Source organism: Bombyx mori, chromosome 9 (assembly GCF_030269925.1).
Source record: "Bombyx mori chromosome 9, ASM3026992v2".
NCBI lineage: Eukaryota > Metazoa > Arthropoda > Insecta > Lepidoptera > Bombycidae > Bombyx > Bombyx mori.
The window spans coordinates 3,705,531-3,729,561 of NC_085115.1; the positions used below are offsets into that span (position 1 = coordinate 3,705,531).

The 24,031-nt window shown below is 38.9% G+C and overlaps 2 protein-coding genes across 4 annotated transcripts in view; one reads left to right on the forward strand and one right to left on the reverse strand.

Moving 5' to 3' along the window:
• The first annotated feature begins 939 nt into the window (after positions 1-939).
• On the forward strand, positions 940-12,789 carry LOC100862825 (ATP-dependent RNA helicase DDX54-like protein). 2 transcript variants are annotated; one of them, XM_038012696.2, is made up of 12 exons: positions 940-1,442; positions 1,588-1,767; positions 1,921-2,104; positions 2,620-2,966; positions 3,935-4,145; positions 6,015-6,247; positions 7,662-7,853; positions 8,855-8,968; positions 10,347-10,465; positions 11,022-11,157; positions 11,696-11,846; positions 12,567-12,789. In XM_038012696.2, the coding sequence occupies exons 1-12, from the start codon at positions 1,245-1,247 to the stop codon at positions 12,746-12,748; spliced, it is 2,247 nt and encodes a 748-aa protein (XP_037868624.1). In that variant the 5' UTR covers positions 940-1,244; the 3' UTR covers positions 12,749-12,789.
• Positions 12,790-14,229: 1,440 nt separating this feature from the next.
• The window catches only part of LOC101741374 (phosphatidylinositol 4-kinase beta), a 59,625-nt gene continuing 49,823 nt past the window's right edge, over positions 14,230-24,031 (reverse strand). For both annotated transcript variants that reach the window (XM_004922881.5, XM_012697292.4), the window contains exons 9-10: positions 23,583-23,724; positions 14,230-17,483 (exon numbers count right to left, since the gene is read on the reverse strand). In XM_004922881.5, the coding sequence (XP_004922938.1) occupies positions 17,302-17,483; positions 23,583-23,724 (324 nt within the window). In that variant the 3' untranslated portion in view covers positions 14,230-17,301. The remainder of the gene's footprint in view (positions 17,484-23,582; positions 23,725-24,031) is intronic.

The following is a 24,031-nucleotide window of genomic DNA, read 5'->3' on the forward strand; positions in this document are numbered from 1 at the left end:
GCCTATCAATAATAAAATTTAATGTTTCCGAAGCGAAGCGAGGGCGGGTCGCTAGTTTACAATAAAAATTGATAATTTATTTCTAACGCACATCTGGTAGTAGTAACAAATTGATCCTTCAAAATTAATACTTTTATCGTATCTGGTATTTAAAATAGTTATAATTTATCTTTGTCTTTGTGAGTCCGCACGGGTAGGTACCACCACCCTGCCTATTTCTACCGTGAAGCAGTAATGTGTTTCGGTTTGAAGACTGGGGCAACCGTTGTAACTATATTGAGACCTTAGAACTTATATCTCAAGGTAGGTGGCGCATTTACGTTGTAAATGTCTATGGGCCCCAGTAACCACTTAACACCAGGTGGGCTGAGCTCGTCCACCCATGTAAGAAAAAAAAAGATATTTGAATAGTTTATAGTATAATAACCAAATACGCGATATTATGAAAGATGAAGATAGAAAATTCAATAAGATCAATAATAAATTACAGTTCTCGAACCGAAGTGAGGGTGGGTCGCTAGTACTATGTATAATAAATATCATAGACGGCTTTACCTATAGTGCAAGGTGTGCAAAGCCATCTCTAGCCTATGTGGCATCCGTGTGCCATAGTTATTACTACGGTAATTATTGCCCAGGGACGCTACAAGGACCAGAGACGTCTTTGTTTTGTATATCAGATGTCTCACTCTTCAAATTACACTCAAAACTTCGTCGTGATAAATGTAAGTCGCAGGGTGGTACATGTCCACGGCTTACAATATTCCCTACCAACAACAAATGCCAATTGACGATCGCAGTACGCTGGTATAATACTTAGAGAACGATGTTTCCCTTATTCTACTAAATCCATTAGTCAGTTTTACGACACCTGTGATAATGATGACCTAGTTCTAGTAAAATCCCGTTTACTGTGACATTATGTCATTACATCTCATTCAATACTAGATGATTTTCATTATGTCGTGATCGTCCGTGACGAATATTGTAAAATATTAAAAACGTTTGCAATAATATACGCGAGATTAAACCGTAAAAGTAGTTCGATTTTAATTTTGTTGCATAGAAATTTTTCTCAACTTTCTTTGCCTGTCTGATGGACGAAGCAAATAAAAAAATGTACTGACAAGTGACAATTGACGGTGCACGATTGTCAAATTGTTAGGTTATTAAATATTGAGTGTTTCGCGTGTTAGTACTAATATTATTACTATAGGCAGCATGGTTAAATTAAGCTAATAAAAATGTTAAAACCTAAAGAATTAGATGATCATCTGCCGGGTTTCGATGCCCCTAAAGCAGATGAGCCTCAAAATGAACCCAAAAACAACCAGAAGAAAAAGAAGAGTTCGGGTGCTTTTCAATCAATGGGCCTAAGTTTTCCTGTTTTAAAAGGAATCACGAAACGGGGTTACAAACAACCAACACCTATACAACGTAAGGTAATGATAAGAAAATATGTAATGAAAAAATACAATGTTAAAAACTACCATTGAGTTAAGGCAGTCTATTTTTAAAGGCAAATGATGTATACGTAAGAAGGAGATTTAAAAAGCCATTCTTTTTTACCTTGTGTACTATTTACAGACCATACCAATAGCATTGACCGGGAAAGATGTTGTTGCAATGGCCCGAACTGGGTCCGGAAAAACAGCTTGTTTTGTCCTCCCTATCCTTGAGAAACTTCTTGTTCCGAACAACAAACCTACACCTGGAAAGAATTTGAGGGCATTAATTCTCTCACCAACTAGAGAACTCGCATTACAGGTAAACTTTAGATTTACTGGAATAGATTAATTTTTTACTAAAATCAGATAAACAACAAAATACCTTAAATAGCTTTTTTTTATCTCATGCATATAAAAGTAATTAAGAAACTCTTAGTAATTAAATTTTATAACTAGAATTGAAATGATACAGACATTAAGATTTGTGAGGGAGCTAGGAAAATTCACTGGATTAACGAGTGCAGCTATTCTTGGTGGAGAGTCCATTGAGCAGCAGTTTAATGTGATGTCTGGCTCTTCTCCAGACATAGTTGTTGCAACACCTGGGCGCTTCTTACACATCTGCATTGAGATGTGCTTAAAGTTAGACAACATCAGTAAGTCGAAATAAAGTAACTGTAATTGTATTTAAAATACTATAATGTAGTTAAGGCAACCTCTATCTTAGCATTAGGGGTAGGCCAGGGTTTAGAAGTACCTTTGGCATTCTTACTGTGCATGCACTCATCATCAGGTGCACTGTCCAAATGTCTATAGATGTTTTGTCAAGAAATACAAAAGCAAAATTATAATTTTTCTTTTTTTTGTTTTGTAAACACAAAGTTAATTAAAGTTACATTAGTTTAAGTTATTTCAAAGTATTTCTGTTGTATACATTATTATATCTTTCTCCATTCTTTAGGTACATAAACAAACAGTTATAGTCCAGTAGTAGTTCATAGGTGAACCATGTCGGTTTTACTATTAATTTTAATGTTTAATTGGTTTAGTTTTTTTCATCATTACCCACATTGGTAACGCCTTAATTTTTATTGACCACTTTGGTAGTTATTATTATTAACAAAATAAAACAATTAGTTGGATTATTATTAATGAGCTTATTGGTTTACAGAAATAGTTGTTTTTGATGAAGCTGACCGACTATTTGAGCTTGGTTTCGGTGAGCAATTACAAGAGATCTGTGCTCGTCTCCCTTCTAGTCGTCAAACGTTATTATTCTCTGCAACACTACCTAAAATGCTAGTAGAATTTGCGAGGGCTGGACTATCAGATCCCACCTTGATAAGATTAGATGTTGATTGGAAATTACCTTCAACATTATGGCTGGGATGGATATCAGTTAGGGCTGAATTGAAAACGGCAGCCCTGTTGATTCTATTAGACAAAGTATTAACTCCAACAACACCCCAAGCAGTTGTCTTTGCTGCTACGAAACATCATGTTGAGTATTTACATTTGGTAAGTGTCTACTGCCATTTTGTTTCATTAAAACACTATATGAACACAGAATATTCACATTTAAAAAGAATCACCCAAATAAAACCCTGGATCAAATAAATGCCAATAAGTTTAGTGACATAATTTTTTAGGTAACCTATTTTTGTCAAGCCATATTTGCCAGTCATGGGATCATACTAGAACTACTCAATTGTTCCTGACTTTACTTAATTCCTTCACAATACCAGAATATTCTCGATACAATACTAAGTGGTAGAAATTTCAGTCTTAAGAAAATTATCAAAATCCAATCTATTAAACTAAGAAACAATTAAAAAACAGAAGCGAAGTCCTGGAATTAAACACATTACAATTATCTGCTTTAGTTAAAACGAAATTAAACAAGTAAAATACTGAGAATGGGTTGGGTTTCTTTTTTTTTTCGGGTCGGGGCCGAATTTCCTACGAGGTCCCCGCGCCTAGGGGGCGCGCGGTGTATGATGTGGGGATCTCCAAGGTGCTGGGAGCAGACCGCGGGCCCAAGGAATTTTAGGGCCCTACCCACTAAACGACTCCCCTGCACTCTTACACCCAACATCCGATCTCCGTTCGGGGCAAACCCGGTCAGAGTAGGGGGTTTCCCGCGGTCAACACTACAACAAGACACGCGGCGCCACCCCGAGGACGCCCGACCGACGGGTCGTCGAGGCGATAGTCGACGACCAACGACGCCGGTCTCCGCGGTTGTTTGGTTGCTTAAACCCAGGAATGCAAAAATTCATACAACAACAATAAGTGAAAGTCCATTGCTTTGGAATTACCCTGAATGTTGTTTCAAGCAGGCCAGAGCTATAAATTAAGTCAATAAGTCTAGTAACAATGAATAAGGTTCAGAACTGGAGTACCGGTTCTTTAGTCATGTAAATGTTGTTTGAAATAATATAGTCGTGTTTATAATCAAGTTTAATAATGATTAATAATTGTTTTAGATTCTACAACAAGCCGGTATAAGTTCAACATATGCGTATTCAGGCCTTGATCCGTCAGCCCGTAAGATAGCTCTAGGACGGTTTACCAATAAGAAGTGTTCTGTTCTAATAGTAACGGATGTGGCAGCCAGAGGTCTAGACTTACCTGCATTGGATACAGTCATTAATTACAACTTTCCGGCGAAACCCAAACTCTTCGTCCACAGAGTTGGTGAGTACCTAATGCTTTCAATGACATGATTTTATATTGTTCCTATGAACAGAAAAGAAGAACGAAATGGATCTTTATTTCAGTCGCCTTTATTTAATGTGACAGACATTTATAAATAGCCCGACATGTTTCAGGGATAATTTTTGTCAGCAGGGGTTGGGATATTAAAGAACTAAATTTTTAATCTTGATACGAATTTCCTGTTCCAAGAAATCTTAATGTTACCACCAATCTTTCTTTTGGACTTATATTATCGTAGGATTAGATATGTGTTGTGTATTGAAACTTCAGAGTACCGTTGACAACTGTTTATTAATTACTGTCAATATACCCTCAACATCTTCCCCTTTTACAATATAAGTGTGTTACAAGATAAACATAAAATCAGAGGTTAATTATTATTAATTGCATTCTGCTTAGTTCTACTACGAGTAGTAGGCGGATAAATATGAGGTGATGAAGGTGATGACAAAGTACTCGGTTCGTACACTGAACCATCCTCATCCACACTCATCTCATATTCTCCCCCACTTGACTCGTCTGATACGATCACTATTGTGCCGCGCCGATCATTCTTCAGCTTTTCCACAACATTAGGTTTCTCATCAGGCATATTTTTAATTAAATGTCGGCGATTACGTCGATATATACCTAATTTGTTTTTTACAATGTATGAACGCGGTGCAGATGCCTTGCCTACGACAGTGCCGCGCATTCGTTCATTATTATGTTCTAACATAATTACATCATCGCCGACACTTAGCTCCGGCTGCGCTTTACAATGTTGGTCATAATACATTTTACTTTTTAATTGTTTTTCTATTATTGTTTTATGCTGTTGCTGATCATTACAATTATAACGTTTTAACAAATCTGGATGAACTGGTAATCTACAATTTAATCTCCGTCCCATTAACAGTTGTGCGGGAGAATTCAAATTTTCTCGCGGCGTGTTATTATAGCTCAATAGATTCAAATAAAAATCTGTTCTACTGTCTATTGATTTTTTTAACATTTTCTTTATAGTTTGTACTGACCTCTCACTCTTGCCGTTTGATTGTGCGTAATACGGTGATGAAGTAATATGATTGAAGCACCACTCTTCTGCGAACTTTTTAAAATTTCGAGAAGAATATTGGGGACCGTTATCGCTAACAACCGTTTCCGGAATGCCATAGCGAGCAAAGTTCTGTTTTACGCTGTCACCATGTTGTGTATTGAAACTTCAGAGTACCGTTGACAACTGTTTATTAATTACTGTCAATATACCCTCAACAATATGTAATAGTTAAATATATAATAGACTATCGTAGTATCGTAGGATAATATCCTGCTTTTTTGAATAAACGGTGTCACAAGGCTTAATATTAGGTCAAACGATCTCGAATCCATTCGTAGATAATTTCTGAAGTCTGCTGGTTCTAAATCACTCATAATGTTCATATTTGCTATCTTTCCGCGGAGCAATAAATATTTCTTGACGCATATTCTTTTTTTTTTTCAATTGTGCCGTCTGCGACGTCTTCGCCAAGAACAATTTTTTGTTATCTAGACATTACTGGGGCCATCCTCGTACGCACACGACACGTCCAACTTCGTCGCGCTTAAACTGACAATTGATTCAGTAACTGAATTTAGAACAGTGTAATCAGAAGCTTCTAAATTTGCGTCTGAATTCAGTCGATTAAATTTAGCCAAGTGTAATAAGCCTTAGAGTTAAATGTCTATGATGTGAAAAAAAGTTTCACTTTTACCGTGGTTTCATAAAACCGCACAATCCTTATTTTATTTTTCTAAATTTCGCATTTATCACGTTTTGTTATCAGCTCATTTTGATTGGTGACAAATGTAAAATTGTCTGACACTTAGGTCGCAGTGCCAGAGCGGGTCGAGCGGGTCGGGCCTTCTCCCTGGTGGCTGCGGAAGACGTGGCCCACTTGTTGGATCTGCAGCTGTTCTTGGGCACCACGCTGGGGAGAGTGGACGAGAGCGCGGGGCGGGGGGCCGCCTGCGCCAGCGGAGTGTGGGGGGCGTTGCCCGCAGAACAGCTGGAACTTCGACATCAGGACGTTATGGCCTGGGAGAAGAACTACTCTGAAATTGTACGTATCTTGTATTTGAAGCGTTTTTATCGTGATTTAATGTTGGGTGCCCGACTGGCATGAGACTCTTGGGTTGTCAGTTCCGGTATCGACCGGGGACGCGTGTTTGCCGCTTCAAAGTCTGGCGTCTCAAATATATTAAGTGTATAATCTATGGTCTGGCGCGCACTAATTGGGGGTGCGGACTTTTTGGCGGGAACGCGAGGAGTGAAGTTGTGTGATTTCTTTTATTTTATCTATATAGTATTTCTTCGGGCTTAAATGTCTAATAATGGTGGTTTATTAACTGTTTAATATCAGCCAAAGTGCACAAATGTGGGAAAATAAAACAAAGCCGCTGGACGTAACTTCTCGGGATCCTCCAAAAAGTCCACTGAAAAATCTTAGTAAATGATCACCATTTTACTGAGATAATATTTCATCCCATATCATCTCATTTCATTTCATCCCAGTTGATTAATGTATCAAAATAATCATCTTCATTTCATTTCACTCCATAATATCATTTTTAATAAAAATATGAATATAAATTAAAATAAGACATGACTTAAAGGTCTCAGTTACCAGGCCATAAAATCGCTTAAAAAATTTTTTTGGAGGTGCAAATGGTGCAATAGATGCGCGGGGTGGGTCCACGCGGCACGGACCTCAGTCACGATCCCTTTGGCTACTTTTGCCCCGCGAAACGGAACGCTGCGTTACAGTGACAATTAAAAAAGAAATATTTCTGTCTTCTCACCCCTGCTTTGTGTAACTAACCCCTCACGGTTCATTATGCTTTAATATAAAACAAAGTCGCTTTCTCTGCCCCTATATCTGTCTGTCCCTATGTATGCTTAAATCTTTAAAACTACGCAACGGATTTTGATGCGGTTTCTTTCAATATATACGAGTGATTGAAGAGGAAGGTTTATATGTATAATAAAATCCAAAACAGTGGAGAAATCAATAATAAATTACAGTGGTCGTAAGCGAAGCGAGGGCGGGTCGCTAGTTATTAATAAAACACAATAACATCTTATAATTTACAAATTGATCTTTGATAGATTCGTTTGTTTTTTTTTTTCATTTAAGATTAAGGCATTTAAAATAAACATTATTATTTCTCACCCTCACAAAGATTCTCATCATTAATGCCCCCGCAACTGGTGTAGGGAGTCCAACACTCATATAAATATTAGCCTATCCATTAAGTACATGTATTTTCTACATGGATACCAAGTTTCAAGTCAATCGGATGCATGGTTCAGTAGTTATAATGGAACATCCGTAAAAACAACTGTAAATTTATATATTAATATAGATGATACTTTGTTCTCACCCTTGATTATATATCAGAGAAAATACTATTAGATTTCGGCTAAATAAGTTAATGATGATTTTCATGTTAGAACGATTATATCAATGAAAACAGGAGGAGGCGGCTCGTACGTGCGCCCGTGGACTGCAGCAGTACGTGCGGTGGCGCGAGGCGGCCTCCGCGGAGGGCAACAGGCGCGCCAAGCTGACCGAAGCGCCCACGCAGCCGCACCCCTTCCTCACCGACGGCGCCCCGGACTCCGCCGCGGTACTCGTGGATCAGATCAAGAACTACACACCTAAAGGGGTGAGTCTTCACATAAAACTATTATTGTTTTCAACTCAATTGTGTGTATCACAATCATTGTCAAAGACGTCGTGGCCTAAAGGATACGACGTCTGGTGCATTCATATCGAGCGATGCACCGGTGTTCGAATCCCGTCGGCGGGTACCAATTCTTCTAATGAAATACGTACTGAATAAATGTTCACGATTGACTTCCACGGTGAAGGAATAACATCGTGCAATAAAAATCAAATCCGAAAAATTAAAATTTGCGTAATTACTGATGGTAGAACCTCTTATGAGTCCGCGCGGGTAGGTACCACCACCCTGCCTATTTCTGCCGTGAAGCAGTAATGCGTTTCGATTTGAAGGGTGGGGCAGCCGTTATAGCTATACTTGAGACCTTAGAACTTATATCTCAAGGTGGGTGGCGCATTTACGTTGTAGATGTCTATGGGCTCCAGTAACCACTTAACATCAGGTGGGATGTGAGCTCGTACATCCATCTAAGCCAAGCAATAAAAAAATATATTTGTCAAAGTGTATCACAATCATTTAACAAAACTTAATTAACAAATCTTGGCTAAGAAAAAAAAAGCTTGGGGGTTTTGATTGTAATTTGTTATCCTGACTGCGACAGAAGCGGCACATGATGGCGCGACCGTAAATTCATATATTTTTTGCCTACATAATATATATAATTAAAATTAATGTCACTGTTTAATCTTGCATTTTTTTTAATATTATTTCCGATCTTTCGAGTACATTACAGTTTTCTTGATGCCCGCTGAGTTTCTCGCCGGATCTTCTCAGTGGGTCGCGTTTCCGATCCGGTGGTAGATTCTGCGAAGCACGGCTCTTGCTAGGGTTCGTGTTAGCAACAACATCAGGTTTGAGCCCCGTGAGCTCACCTACTAGTTAAGGTTACGCTGATATGGTCTCTCTATACCATCAGTTTAGGTAGGAAAAAAAAAAGACGGATGATGTAAAAAATACTAAATAGATATGTTGTTAATTCACAGACAATATTGGAGTTGTCGGCTAAAAACGATTCACCGATGTATTTAGCGATGAAAGCCAAGAAGCTCGCACACGGCAGAACTGTCGAGAAGACGAGACAAAACAAAAAGCTACAGGTAAATATTGAATAAAGTTCATTTATTACACAATACATCCAAAATATCATCATTATTCTCCTGCCCTTCTCACCTGTCACCTGGGGTCGGCTCAACATGTTTTCTCCTTCCACACTCCTCTATCATATACCATTTCTTCGCTCACTCCCCTCTTACACATATCGTCTTTCACGCAATCTATGCATTTCTTCTTAGGCCTACCTCTTCCTCTATATCCTTCCACGTCCATAGTTAACACTCTCTTACCAATCTCATTTTCATTTTGTCTCATTACATGTCCATACCATGCCAAACGCGCACTTCTCAGCTTCTCTGTCACAGGTGCCACTTTCGGACTTCCTCATACATACATCAAAAATATGATTTGTAATTAAATAAAACTAAATAAAAATTGGTACATACAATGAATAAATTAAAATACTCGTGTAACTAAATTATGTATGTTTCCTAATCCGAGTGCTGTCTAATGTTTTAATTCTCAAATAGAAGGTAAACATTAATGTGTGTCATGAAAGAAAATGACATTAAATTCTGTTCAGAAATCAATAACTTATCAGCGTTTTAATTGAATGCAGGACACAGATCTATACCAACGTTTGTTTCACCATTCTGCACAGCCACTGTAAAATATATAAAAGCCCGCTTTAGGACAAATGCTTATGGTATAAACTGTATTCATATTTATTTTAATATTTTTCACTCATAATAGTATAGAAAAAATTATACCTACTTTCCTTGTGTATTCTCAGGGTCATGAAATTTTGCAGTTAAAACGTCAAAGTGTAACAAACTCAGTTTCGCGTTTATAATCGTAGTGTGATATATATCTTGGTAATTTTTTTAAGAGATTTTATGACCTGGTAACTAAGAACTTTAGGTCAAGCCTTATTTAATTTTACAGAAACCTTTTTTATATGAAAAATGATATTAAGAAATGAAACGAAGTTGATTAATATGAAATGCAATGAAATGAGATGAGATGATATGGGATGAAATATAACCTCAGTAAAATGGTGGTCATTTACTGAAACTTTTTCTTTGGCCTTTTTGGAGGATCCCAAGAAGTTACGTCCAGCGGCTTTGTTTCATTTTCCCACATTTGTGCACCTTCACAGATACTAAGCAGTTAATAAACCACCGTTATTACACATTTAAACCTGAATGAACACTAAATAGACAAAATAAAACAAATAACACAACTTGACTCATCGCGTTCTCGCCAAAAACTCCCTATAACTTAGTAAGTCCAACCTAAGTCAACTACCCACTGATTTTAATTTAAAAACACATTTTCATTCATGGCCTAATCGTAAATTTTACAATATTAGGGACATCAATCAACACATAAAAAAACCACAAAAACGCTTTTTTTTTTCAGGCCGAAGGTAAACTTGATGATATCGTTACTGCCGTTAAATCTAAGAAGAAAAAGAAGGGACCAGTGCGAGATGAGAACTACATACCGCATCAAGCAAGCGACCAGCACACTGAAACAGGGTGAGATGTTTGGTTTGTTGTATCCGATAACGCTAGTTCGTGATTAAAATGACACCTTAGAAGTGTTGCCTGGGGACCCCAACACGTCCAGCTGACTACAAGTAAGTGACCGCACAAGTTAAGGGGGCGCCCATTAATTACGTGATGTGTTCTAGAGGGGGGAGGGGATCAAGTTAAATCTTTCCAAATCTCACTTAAGGGGGAGGGGGGTTCTTGGCAAATATCACGTAATTATATTTCTCGACGGTGTAAAATTGCGTGTTTTTTTTTTTCTAGAATAAAATATGGCCATATATGAGAAATTAGTATTTTTTGTATTCGTCCGAACTTCGCAGAGCAGCGAAGTAGCGCTCGATCGTTTAGCTCTATCGACACGTGCGACAAACATCGCGACGTAGAGAGCCCAAAACAGCGACGCGCGGAAATGTTCTAACCTGCTTTGTTTATGCTCGTAAACATTTTATTTAACATCTATTCAAGTAACGTTTTTAAGGGAAGGGAAGTCTTGAAGGGAAGTACATGGACGAGTGTTGTATTGTGTGCGTTTCGTGTGCAGCATGGCGGTGAACTTCAGCGCGGGCGCGGAGCACGCCCAGCTGGAGCTGCGAGCCGACAGCGGGGACGCCGAGCGCGCGCAGCGGAACGTCATGCGCTGGGACAGGAAGCGGAAGAAGATGGTGCACGTTGACCCCGTACGTACTGCGCGCCTCATGCGCTGGAGACTGCCAGTAGATGCTTACATCTAACAAATGTGTTTCTACCCTCTTTATAATTCGTTTTTGGTGAAAGTAGCTCCTCGAAAGTAGCTAATATCTCGCCCCCACAATCAAAATCAACAGCTTAGCTTTTCGAGATTTCTTACTAATTTAAATAGTGTTTAATCCTGCCTGTGATAATGCCGCTTTTATCAGCACTGAAAGTTTACTGGTTGTTGGACCTCTTGTGAGTCCGCACGAGTAGGTACTATCACCCCGCCTATTTCTGCCGTGAAGCAGTAATGCGTTTCGGTTTGAAGGGTGGACGGCCGTTGTAACTATACGTGAGACCTTAGAACTTATATCTCAAGATGGATGGCGGCATTTACGTTGTAGAGTTCAATAGAGAGCAATAAAAAAAAATCGCAAAAGAAGTTTCACTTCTCTCACGTGCATCAAGTTGCACTGTATATATATATTTTTATATTTTAACGTAATATATATATTTTTATATTTTAACGTAATTATGTTTTAGGACGGCGGACGCAAGATGATTCGTACTGAGAGCGGGTTCCGGGTCCCGGCTTCGTTCCGCAGCGGCCGCTTCGACGACTGGAAAAAACGCAACCTCGCGCACGACCACTCCGACGACGAACCGCAAGCACAAACAAATAAAAGGAAACCAGGTAGGGGGGCCGTTTTTTTTTTTTTTAAATAAACCTTTTTGGTACACTTGTGATTTGAAAGTCGACAATTTTTACAAATAAATGAAATTATAAGTTTAAACATTAAGAATAAACAAAGTGTATTGTATATGTATATGTTGTGTCAAATACATAGTAATGTAATGTATTTTGATTTAATGTATTTTTTATGCATAATTTAAAAAAGAATATTAATATCCTGCACTCCTCTATATTCTCTACAAGCGGCCCGCTCCGACTCCGCTCCGATCTCTAACAAAAATTTCAGCGATATTTGACGTTGTTTTATTTTTTTAAATAAAAGAAAACTTATTGCGGCATAACTATAATAGTTAGACATATGCTGTCGCGGCACTTATTGTAAATAATAATGTGTTCTACAAAGCCGTAGTACATTATTTTATTCTATCATCAATAGTTTTCGCAGGGCACGCGATGTAAAGAATATTTTTTTACATTATTAGAGTTTTAGTAAGGATCCCTAATTTTTGTTTCTAAAAAGATGCCTATGTCACTCGGGAATAGTGTAGCTTTCAAACAGTGAAAGAATTTTTCAAATCGGTTCAGTAGTTTCGGAGCCTATTCAATACAAACAAATCTTTCCTCTTTATAATATTAGTATAGATAAGTGTAAAAAATTTCATAGTTCTCCGTCCCATTAATATATAGGTAAACTTTTAAGTTCTGCAATTTATTCGACAGCGTCGGAGTTCCGTCCGCACTGGGTGAAGCACAACGAACGCGTAGCGAAAAAAGCGGCCGAGTCCAAGTCGCGCGAGTTCAGAGACAAGCAGCAGATCGTCAAGGAGCGCATGCGGAAGGACAAGATTAAACAGAAACTCAAGTTCAAAGGGAACAAGAAGAAAAACAAAAGGAAAAAATAAGTGAATTATTTTGAATAAAACGTTTACGACTCTATAACTTTTCTGTTCGTTTCATTTCAAATTCAAATTCAAAATCAAAATCATTTATTTTTACTTAGATGTCAGCATAACACACTTGTTGAATGTCAAAATATAAATAAAAATGTTAACTACCATTCCTTCTTTCCCTTGTCAACTCCCCTTTCGTTTATATTCTTAGTTCATTCATTAACCAAAATAACATTAAGCTGTAGTTAGTCTGTCTTTTATCGAACTAACCCCTGTATATATATTGTGTGCGTCTTATTTGTTTTAGGTAAATCAACAGAGATCCTGTCATCAAACATTCTTAGCTACTCACTTAATTCTTAGTGAATATCTGTGACCTTGCTCGTTCACGAAGCCCGCTATAGAAAGCAGAGTATTATATACATTTGACATTGGCGAAATCTAAAAGGAAACGCCATAAACCTAAGAGATAGATAGATACCTAACATTCTATTTAATTAAGCTGTTTGAATACAGCGATTACTGCCTAACGTTACGAATAGAGGAGTGGTCTATAGATCCTCAGGTGGCACTGATACCCTCTGCTAAAATAAGTCATAGACGTTTGCCATACGGATTTTTTTTATTGACCTTGTAGGCAGACGAGCATACATCCCAGTGAGTGGTTACCGTCGCTCATGGACATCAGCAATTCCAGGGACAGACCCAAGCCGCCTATCATGCAGCTGAGTCGCAGTTCGCTGACAAACCTTTTTGAACGCAATACGTTGATGATACGAGGTAAGACAGATCTGGGAACTCACTGACGATAAGTCCTGCTTCGATAGTTAAGGTGAGACAACAAAAAGGAGACGATTCTTAAAAAATCCCAATAATACCTAAACGTGGCCAAAACGGACGTGCCTATGCAATCTTAAATCACCGAATCTAGCCTGTGTATGCGTCACCCGAAAAGTTAAAAAAGTGATGAAATCGTGCTCCCTCCTTGAAAAGTTTTACAGATATTCGGCCTTTTATTTCCGTATTTATCTACACAAATAAAGACTAAGCTGTTGATTCGATTGTGACCAGATGGTTTCTGTCATAGTTGTCATCTACCTACGATAGGTGGCGCGCGAATACTTTAAGAAATCTGTGCCCCTTTTACAATTAATGCCAGTGACCAGATTTCACTAGTTGCTTATAACTACTAAGATGGTGACACGCCATCTTAGTATACTTAGTACTTACACGCTATCTTAGTATAGTACACGCACACGTGGTATAACGCCGAGGCAATCACAGTCCACACACATACTTCTTACTACAATAAGCTAACGAAATGTCATTTATATTTCATAAAGTAGTACTTTGTCTGTACATTTTGTCAGAACTACGGTTCTAAGGACCCGTTGGATAGTTCAATACAAAATAATTTGCAACCTGCCTAAAATTTCTACGTGCAAATATTGACAATCAGCAGAGACGATTTCGGGCAGAAATAAAAATCTCAATAAAAACCATGATTATGTATATTTAAAAAAAATAAGATTAATGTTACAAGTACGTACCTACTTACAATTACCTGTACACGTTGATAAATTAATTTATTAAATTTTGACCTATTTGGACATTTCAATGTTATTACAATTTTTAAACAGAATAATTTACTTATCTGTAATGACGAACATTCAAAGATTATTATTATTATTATTATTATTTATTACCCGAATCGACTAAATATGGTCACGTTACAATTTTTAGATACTTCATATTTATCTTTAATTTACTTCAAAACGTACATTAATTTCATAACAATTAATTCAAAATGTTATGATAACGCGCTCTTTTAAAAATCGATTATCTAGTATTCAGCAGTCTTTAGTACAAAACAAATTTGACAATAATAACTTCAATATACATATAGCTATAATTGAATATTTTAAGACGCGTTGCTGTTACTAAAGAATCGATATGTTCAAGTTACAAACGCATTAGGATTTCTTTTCAGATTTTGATCCAAATCAAAGCATTGATGCTTCGTCACACACAAGCGTGTTATCGCAACAAATATATGAATATATAACAGCAAATTGTTATTAAACTTCAGCAAAGAGAATAGATAAATTTTATGTATGCAATAATAACAATTATTAAAAAAATCATATTATTTGGCATCTTTAAAATGTTGGTTATACAATAAAGAGCCAAAGATTATTTACAAAAGGTTCAATTGAAATATTTAATCGTTCTCATTACATATTTATTTAACATTATCAAAATTGTAAACGCATTTATTATACAAACAATAAATGATTACATAGTGGGGCAACCCTCGTTCCACCTTACAACGAATTAATTGGCAACACCAAAAATTTACTTTCATATCCGTAAATTTGAACCTTTATAAAATTATTTTAATGTACACCACATTCAGGGGAACAAACAAGTTCCTAGCTAGCGCGTGGATAATAATACACCACTATTTTTTTTTTTAATAAAAATGTTTCTTTATGTGATAGTGAAAGTGTATGGATTTTGTTTCATTAAAAGGACGTAAAGACTATTTTATAATTCTTGATTACATACATACAAACCTACAATATAACTATTGTTTTCGAAGAGTACGGTCCGCTAGGATGACTCAATTTTTTTTTTACTTTCAACATTTCAATAACCCTGTATTGATTCTGGCAACACATTAACCACCCGACATTGACAGAGACCTCGTTCTTCGATAATAAAAATATAGTGGTGTATGAAATATCCATATTGACACACACACAACACGTTTTCGCTAAAATTCATTTCATTTAATGCAGTTTAATTTGCAGTTAATGCATTCCACTCGCGCACACCACAGGCACACAAAGAATTTCAATATACAGGATAAAACTTAATGTGTTAAGAACCTAAACCTAACACTTCATGCCTGAACAATCAGTCTTCTCATTGCGAAAATTATCATAATACATATTTTATATTTATATTTACACAATATTTTGGAATTTTCTACATTTTATAATTCTATCCGAAGTGATCAAGTGGCTGGTGTTCTTATATAGAACACGCTCAATGCGTTCAGATATTACAATGTGACCAATGAATGTTGAGCAAAGTAAACAGAGGTTAAAGTAAAAACGATAAAGCATTATTTGTTTATGGCACTAATCTTTAAAACACTAAAAGCATGCATTTACAAGCGAATTTCGGAGTGTCTGTTTTTTTTTTTTAAATTATTACTCAGCATGATATACATTTTTTTTTAAAAACAGAAATTAAAATTATGAATACAATATTATATGTTTAATATTTAAATGAATATTTAATGATTCGTAAATATTAATTATTAAAGTTATAGAGAAGGTAGTTCGAGTGAGGTGAAGGAGGTTTTAAATGATGATTTATGAAATGACAACGACCAAGGAACCCGAAGCCGCTTAAACTAAAACTAATTCAAATACTATTTTTTTTGTTCTTGATGCTAATCTCATGCATTGCACTATTGATGATAACAACGAAAATCTCATGTTGGAAATGTTTCATTTAGATTGAATGTGGCAATTAAAAATAAAATAGTACCTATATTTTCCCCTAAACTTTTTTTGCGTTAAATGGCGCTTTTAAATAACATATTCACCGGTTACAACGCTATTCCTTCGTTTGATGTTAAACTCACAACTGTACTAGCATGAGTTTTTTGTATTTATTGTTTGTGCAAAATACGTTACGTTCATAGAACAAAATCGAACCGAACTAAAGGAAGCACACGAACTTTAACACGTATAATTTGATCCTTAGCATTAGCCGTTAACTTCAGGGAAATTTACTATCAATGAATTTGTTGCGCCTTTTCAACAATTTTGTTTAGGAGTATTATTATACGGGAATCCCCTATACTCTTTAAACTACCTGTTCAACCCAAAAGAGTCCCGGGGCAGCAGCGCGGTGCGAGAATAAACGATTTACATTATAATTTTCTCGAATTTGAATGATTTAAATAGTTATTCGTTTTTTCTGGACGACCAGAATAAAAAAAATATCGATTTTATCGAATTATCCCATCTCTAGTCATCACACGCGATCGTTGGATATTCAGTTCGGTATGGTTCGTATTAGAGATGAAACGGATAGTGGTTTGGTCGGATACCGGATACCGAATATTCGGCAAACTGCGAGGCCGGAGCGCCGGATGTTCGGCCCTTTCGGAAATATTCGTGCGCGTTCGTGTGTTGTCGCACGTGAGCGGAGATCGCGACGACTCGGTACGACGACGATTTGGTATTCATTCACCACAATTTGCCACTTGTTAATTTTGAGTATTAAACAAACTAATTATAACAATAAAACAATCACTTTTGACGTGCGATTTTAAAAATAAAAGTTGTTTATAGCCTATTGTGGTATTATTAGCCTTTTGTATAACCATGAGATTTTCTTCAATTTTGCTATTCGAAATCCGGTCGGATACTGATTTATTATATATACGCTATCCGGCTGGATAGTGAAAACATGGCCGGATACCGGAGTTACCGGATATCCGTTTCATCTCTAGTTCGTATGGTTGAGCTGGCGGGTGGCGACGCTCACAGTATCCCGTTGGTGTGGTACTGGTAGTTGTCGTAGAGCCTGGTGGAGATGGAGTTGAGCGCGTCCTGCACGAGCCTGTCGACGAGCGCCTGCAGCTGCGGGTCGGTCTTGCCGCTCTGGAAGCGAGCGCGGAACGACGACACCACGCTACTACTGCGGAGGCACGCCAGCTGACCGCCTGCGCGACAGGAAAAAATAATGTCAACAGATGTAACTAAGACAATTTGACATGTTTGTAGGCATGAGGTAGGCCGTATATATGTCTTCCTAAAAGGGTAACAAATCACTACATAGTATAAAACAAAGTCGCTTTCTCTGTCCCTATATCAGTATATATTTTTATGTAAGTTTATTAAAATATAGCACCGTCCAGTTCGCTTATTCCTCTCCCTGCAAAGTTACCTGGAAGAGATCGCTTTCAGCGATAAGGCCGCCAATTTATGTCACCGATTATTATTTGTTTTATATGCTTACTCTGTACATATGGTGTTAAATAATGTGTAATATTATTATTATTATTATTCTTATATTCCTATGTATGCTTAAATCTTTAAAACTACGCAACGGATTTTGATGCGGTTTTTTTAATAGATACGAGTGATTGAAAAGGAAGGTTTATATACATAATAACATCCATTAAATAGTGGAAAAACACTATTATCAATAATAAATTACAATTCCCTAAGCGAGGCGGGGACAGGTCGCTAGTAATAATCTATATATATATACCTAGTCAGGTCATAAATTCTGTCACATGTTTAATGTAAAATAATTGAAACAAGTTTATTCATTATGTAACCATTCATATACCAAAATGAACTTAACAAAACATAGATTCTTATGACACTAAAGTTTATTCAAAATGACCTCCGTGATTTTGAATACAGGCCCTTAATCTGCGCGGCCAGTCGTCTATCGCAGCACGAACGAGGTCCATGTCAATATCGGCGGCTGCCTTAATCAAGGATGTCTTGAGTGACTCCAAATTGGGATTAGGCTTTGAGCACGCCTTTTCCTCCAAGTGTTGTCATATCTTGTAATCTAACGGATTCAAATCTGGACTGGAGGAGCATTCGTGCCGGATGAAGTCGATTTCACGCGCCGCCAGCCAGTCTTGTGTGCTCTTCGCTCTATGAGCTGGCGCCGAATCTTGTTGGAATACCTAGTGCCTGTTATTGAACATGGTATGAGAAACAGGTTCCACAAGGTTCGTCAGGACTGTATTTTGATACACAACTGCATTCGTTTTTACACCTTTCTCACAAAAATGTACCTCTGTTAAGCTCCAATAAGAAACTCCCAACCATACCTTGAGCGAGGATGGAAAATGACCTCGTTGGACACGCGGAATACGGTTGCTCGCTTCTTCACTACTGTGTGCGTACACCTTATCATTTTGTTTGTTGTAGCTCTCTTCTACGGTAAAAATTTTTTCCCGCGTACCGCTTCCCGATATTTTTTTCCCGCGTACCGCTTCAACAAAGCGCGGCATCTCTTCAGTCTCAGGTCCATTAGACGAGCATTCAAACGATGTCCTGTTTTTCTTCGATATGCCTGAAGCCCTAAGTCTTCATTTAACACCGTTTTCACCGTGGTTCTGCTTAACCCCATCTGAAGGGCTTGCTTACGTTTGGGATTTCTTTGAATTCGCGCCTTCACAGCTTTTATCACTGCTGGAGTCCCAAGCCCCAGCCGCTATTTCCAGCATTTAGTACCAGCCGCTAGCACCAGCCGCTTGCACCAGCCGCTTGCACCAGCCGCTAGTTCCAGCCGCTTGCACCAGCCGCTAGTTCCAGCCGCTAGCTCCAGCCGCTTGCACCAGCCACTAGCTCCAGCCGCTTGCACCAGCCGCTTGCACCAGCCGCTAGCTCTAGCCACTTGTACCAGCCGCTTGCACCAGCCGCTAGCTCCAGCCGCTTGCACCAGCCGCTAGCTACAGCCGCTTGCACCAGCCGCTCATACCAGCCGCTAGCTCCAGCCGCTCACACCAGCCCCTTGCACCAGCCGCTAGCTCCAGCCGCTAGCTCCAGCCACTAGCTCCAGCCGCTTGCACCAGCCACTAGCTCCAGCCGCTTGCACCAGCCACTAGCTCCAGCCGCTTGCACCAGCCGCTAGCTCTAGCCACTTGTACCAGCCGCTTGCACCAACCGCTAGCTCCAGCCGCTTGCACCAGCCGCTAGCTCCAGCCGCTTGCACCAGCCGCTAGCTCCAGCCGCTTGCACCAGCCGCTAGCTCCAGCCGCTTGCACCAGCCGCTAGCTCTAGCCACTTGCACCAGCCGCTTGCACCAACCGCTAGCTCCAGCCACTTGCACCAGCCGCTAGCTCCAGCCGCTTGCACCAACCGCTAGCTCCAGCCACTTGCAGCAGCCGCTAGCTCCAGCCGCTTGCACCAGCCACTAGCTCCAGCCACTTGCACCAGCCGCTAGCACCAGCCGCTAGCTCCAGCCGCTTGCACCAGCCCCTTGCACCAGCCGCTATCTCCAGCCGCTAGCTCCAGCAACTAACTCCAGCCGCTTGCACCAGCCGCTAGCTCTAGCCACTTGCACCAGCCGCTTGCACCAACCGCTAGCTCCAGCCACTTGCACCAGCCGCTAGCTCCAGCCGCTTGCACCAACCGCTAGCTCCAGCCACTTGCAGCAGCCGCTAGCTCCAGCCGCTTGCACCAGCCGCTAGCTCCAGCAACTAACTCCAGCCGCTTGCACCAGCCGCTAGCTCTAGCCACTTGCACCAGCCGCTTGCACCAACCGCTAGCTCCAGCCACTTGCACCAGCCGCTAGCTCCAGCCGCTTGCACCAACCGCTAGCTCCAGCCACTTGCAGCAGCCGCTAGCTCCAGCCGCTTGCACCAACTGCTAGCTCCAGCCGCTTGCACCAACCGCTAGCTCCAGCAACTAACTCCAGCCGCTTGCACCAGCCGCTAGCTCTAGCCACTTGCACCAGCCGCTTGCACCAACCGCTAGCTCCAGCCACTTGCACCAGCCGCTAGCTCCAGCCGCTTGCACCAACCGCTAGCTCCAGCCACTTGCACCAGCCGCTAGCTCCAGCCGCTTGCACCAACCGCTAGCTCCAGCCACTTGCAGCAGCCGCTAGCTCCAGCCGCAGCTAGCAGTTGGTGCAAGCGGCTGGAGCTAGCGACTGGTGCAAGCGGCTGGAGCTAGCGGCTGGTGCAAGCGGCTGGTGTAAGCGGCTGGAGCTAGTGGCTGGAGCTAGCGGCTATATATATTATAATTAACAATGATTATTACTTTCATTTGTGGTTACGATTAATAGCACTGTTATTTGAGATAACATTATTAAAAAAAAATCACTGTAAAATTGTGAAAACTGCGAACACAGTACCTAAAAATGCAACCAAGGGTGTCAAATTTTTTACTTTTTCGAAAAATATCTATCATCGCTTGACTAAGTGACATAGATTTTTTTCTTATTTTTTTTATAGCTGGTATACCTTGGCCTCTCGCCCGGTACCAGGTTATCGTTGAGTTTTGGGACACTCTGTATACATCATCAAAATCTCGACGGGAACGGTGAAGATTAAAGAGAGTCGACAATACTAAGCCTGCATAAAGTAAATCACAACTTTAACTTTATATTATGTTTTGACTAAGTAAGAACCAAGCGTTTATTTTAATACCTTTATATAATTTATATCATAGAGATTATGTTTATAGCTCGCTGGTACGCGTAGAGGTTCAATTCCCACATCGGGGAAACATTATGTGATAAACAGATTTGCTTACTCTTTTTCTGGATGCTTATTATCCATATATGTATAAATTTAAACATATATAAGTATATTTATTAATTTCTGGTCCCATAACACAGAGAATCCTACATTTGAGGCGAATGACCGTGCGTAAAAAATATTAACGTTAAGTATAAAGGGAAACTTAACAGCGAATGGACCTTTAATATAATTCCAATGAAACATTTGACTTCAATTGGATAAATTTAAAAAACGAACATTTTCGTTTTGCGAATAAAATTGTTATACGCTTTTTCTTTATACGCTTTTTCGTTATACGATTTTTCGTTGTAATATATGCTATGTCGTTATTTGCTTATTTTATTAATCTAATCTTAATGTGCTCGACAAAATAGATGGTTTCCGAGACTCTCTTGAATTTATGAGCACAAAGTATGAAGAGATGAAATCTAAATTCGAAAGTGAAACTTCAACTATCACTGAACTAAAATGTGATAACGAGAGGCTTAAAACAACCATTAGAGATCTCACTGTTAGGCTGCACGTTGTTGAACTACATATGAGAGAATCAAATATTGAAATAAATGGTATCCCGGAAAGTCGATCTGAGAATTTGGTCACTACCGTCATTCAATTATCCAAAGTCATTGAAAATCCGCTCACTAACGAAGATATCCAACGTGCTGTCAGAGTTGCTAAAATTACTAATGACAATCCACGTCCTCGGCCAGTGATTGTTAAGCTACGCAGTCCTCGTTAACGTGATAGCATCTTGGCCGCGGTCAGTAAATTTAATCATAAGGATCCCGAGAGGAAGCTTTGTACACAGCATCTTGGAATTGGAGGAACTGTAAGCCCTGTCTACGTTTCAGAACATTTGACTCCGGCACTTAAGTCGCTCCATGCTGCAACTCGTATAAAAGCCCGGGAAATGTCATAAATTTGTATGGGTTCGCAATGGGCGAGTTTTTGCTCGGAAAACAGTGGAACATCAAGCTATAGCAATTAAAAATGTGGATAGTCTTAAGCTTTTAGTATAAGTTGTTAATGTATTTTGCTAATAATGAATTGGTGTATTTGATGATCGCAATGCTTGACATATACTACCAGAATGTGCAGGGCCTTAGAACTAAGACTAACGAGGTTTCAAAAAATATTCTAACGTTGAATTATAAGATTATTGCATTTACTGAAACCTGGCTCAACTCAAATATTTCTAATCACGAACTGATCGATGATAGATACATTGTTTATCGCCGGGACCGATCAAGCAGTGGTAATTCTAAAAAAGACGGCGGTGGGGTGCTCTTAGCTGTTTCTAGGGACATACCGTCTGCTCGTGTCAAGAGTTGGGAAACAAATGTGGAGGACTTGTGGGTCACTTTGCATATTAACATTGGCTCAAGTACTAGGAAGCTTGCTATATGCGTTGTATATCTCCCTCCACCAGTTAAAACCGAAACTCTCAAGGTTTTTTTTAGATAGCGCAGATAATATTGCCGATCGGGCCGATGATGTTGTTATTTTAGGTGATTTTAACTTGGATTTTTTAGTTGTTTTAAACTATTATTTATTTTTAATTTTTTAGTTGAATATCATTTTTTTCAATTTTTTTTTTTAATTTATTGTCATCGGTCTTTAATAAGTATACCAAATTTCGAGTTAATCCGACGTTTTGAAGGGGGTCAAAATCATATTCAAAGATTCCGTTACAAACATACATATAGTATATTACATCTGAAGCTAATAAAAGAGTATTACAAAAAAGTTCAATAGTGACCATTGACACCAAGCCCACTGAGTTTCTCGCTGGATCTTCTCAATGGTCTGGGCGATTCCGATCCGGTGATCAACTCAACGATACGCTGCTCAGACCAGGTCAGATGTTCGTAGTCTCTTACACCGTGCCGTAAAGTCTTATTTTAATTTTAATAAAAACTTTTTTATATGAAAAATATATTAAGAAATGAAACGAAGTTGATTAATATAAAACATGGCTTGATATGAAATGAAATGAAATATAATCTGAGTAAAATGGTGGTCAAAGACTTTTTTAGTGGACTTTTTGGAGATTCACGAAAAGTAACGTTCAGCAGCTTTGTTTCATTTTCCCACATTTGTGCACTTACACAGATATTAAACAATTAATAAACCACCGTTATTACACATTTAAACCTGAAGCTTATCACTAAATAGACAAAATAAAACAAATCACAGAACTTCACTCCTCGCGTTCCCGCCAAAACGTCGCTGAATTGCAACTATGCGATAAAGACTAGAGATAGGACAAAGCGATGCCTCCAATGAACACCACGCTAACGCCAAATTCGTAAATTTGCAGGAGGAGCGTTTAAACGAAAAAAGTTGATAAAATCTTCATTATTGCAGATATATTTATGTTTTTTTTGTGTAACTAGCTGATATACTCTTGCTCCGAACCCCATCAATAATGATTAATTATAATACTTTTAAAATAGTGAAGCGATTTGCGTGAAAAACGAAAATTTCAAAATTTTGACTTAGGGTAATGTTCATTGGAAGAGGCATCGAAGCTGACAGCCTGACACTCACTCATTCGCATCAGCTCGACCATGTGTATGATCTGGTCGCAGTACTTGCGCGCCGCGATGAGGCCGCGCAGGATCAATATCTTGAAGTATTGAAACATGTCCGAGTGTTCGCCGTCCATTACCTCAACGAACTCCTGTGTCAACTGGAAACAACAAAATGTACGTTTTATACGAACTGCTTTCTCCCATAGACTATGCTATAATATACAAAAGGCTTTGGCTTTGTACCCAAGTTTAACGGCAGCGGCTTGGCTCTGCCCCTGGCATTGCCCATGGGCGACGGTAACCATTCACCATCAGGTGACCGTATTCTCGTCTGCCTTCAAGGGCAATAAAAAAAACCCAAGACCACTTACATACATTTCACTTGCATTAATTTATGTCTCAAACCAATACAAACGTTTACGCCAGTACAACAGAGCAGGAGTTGTTTATTGATTGTCGTTGATG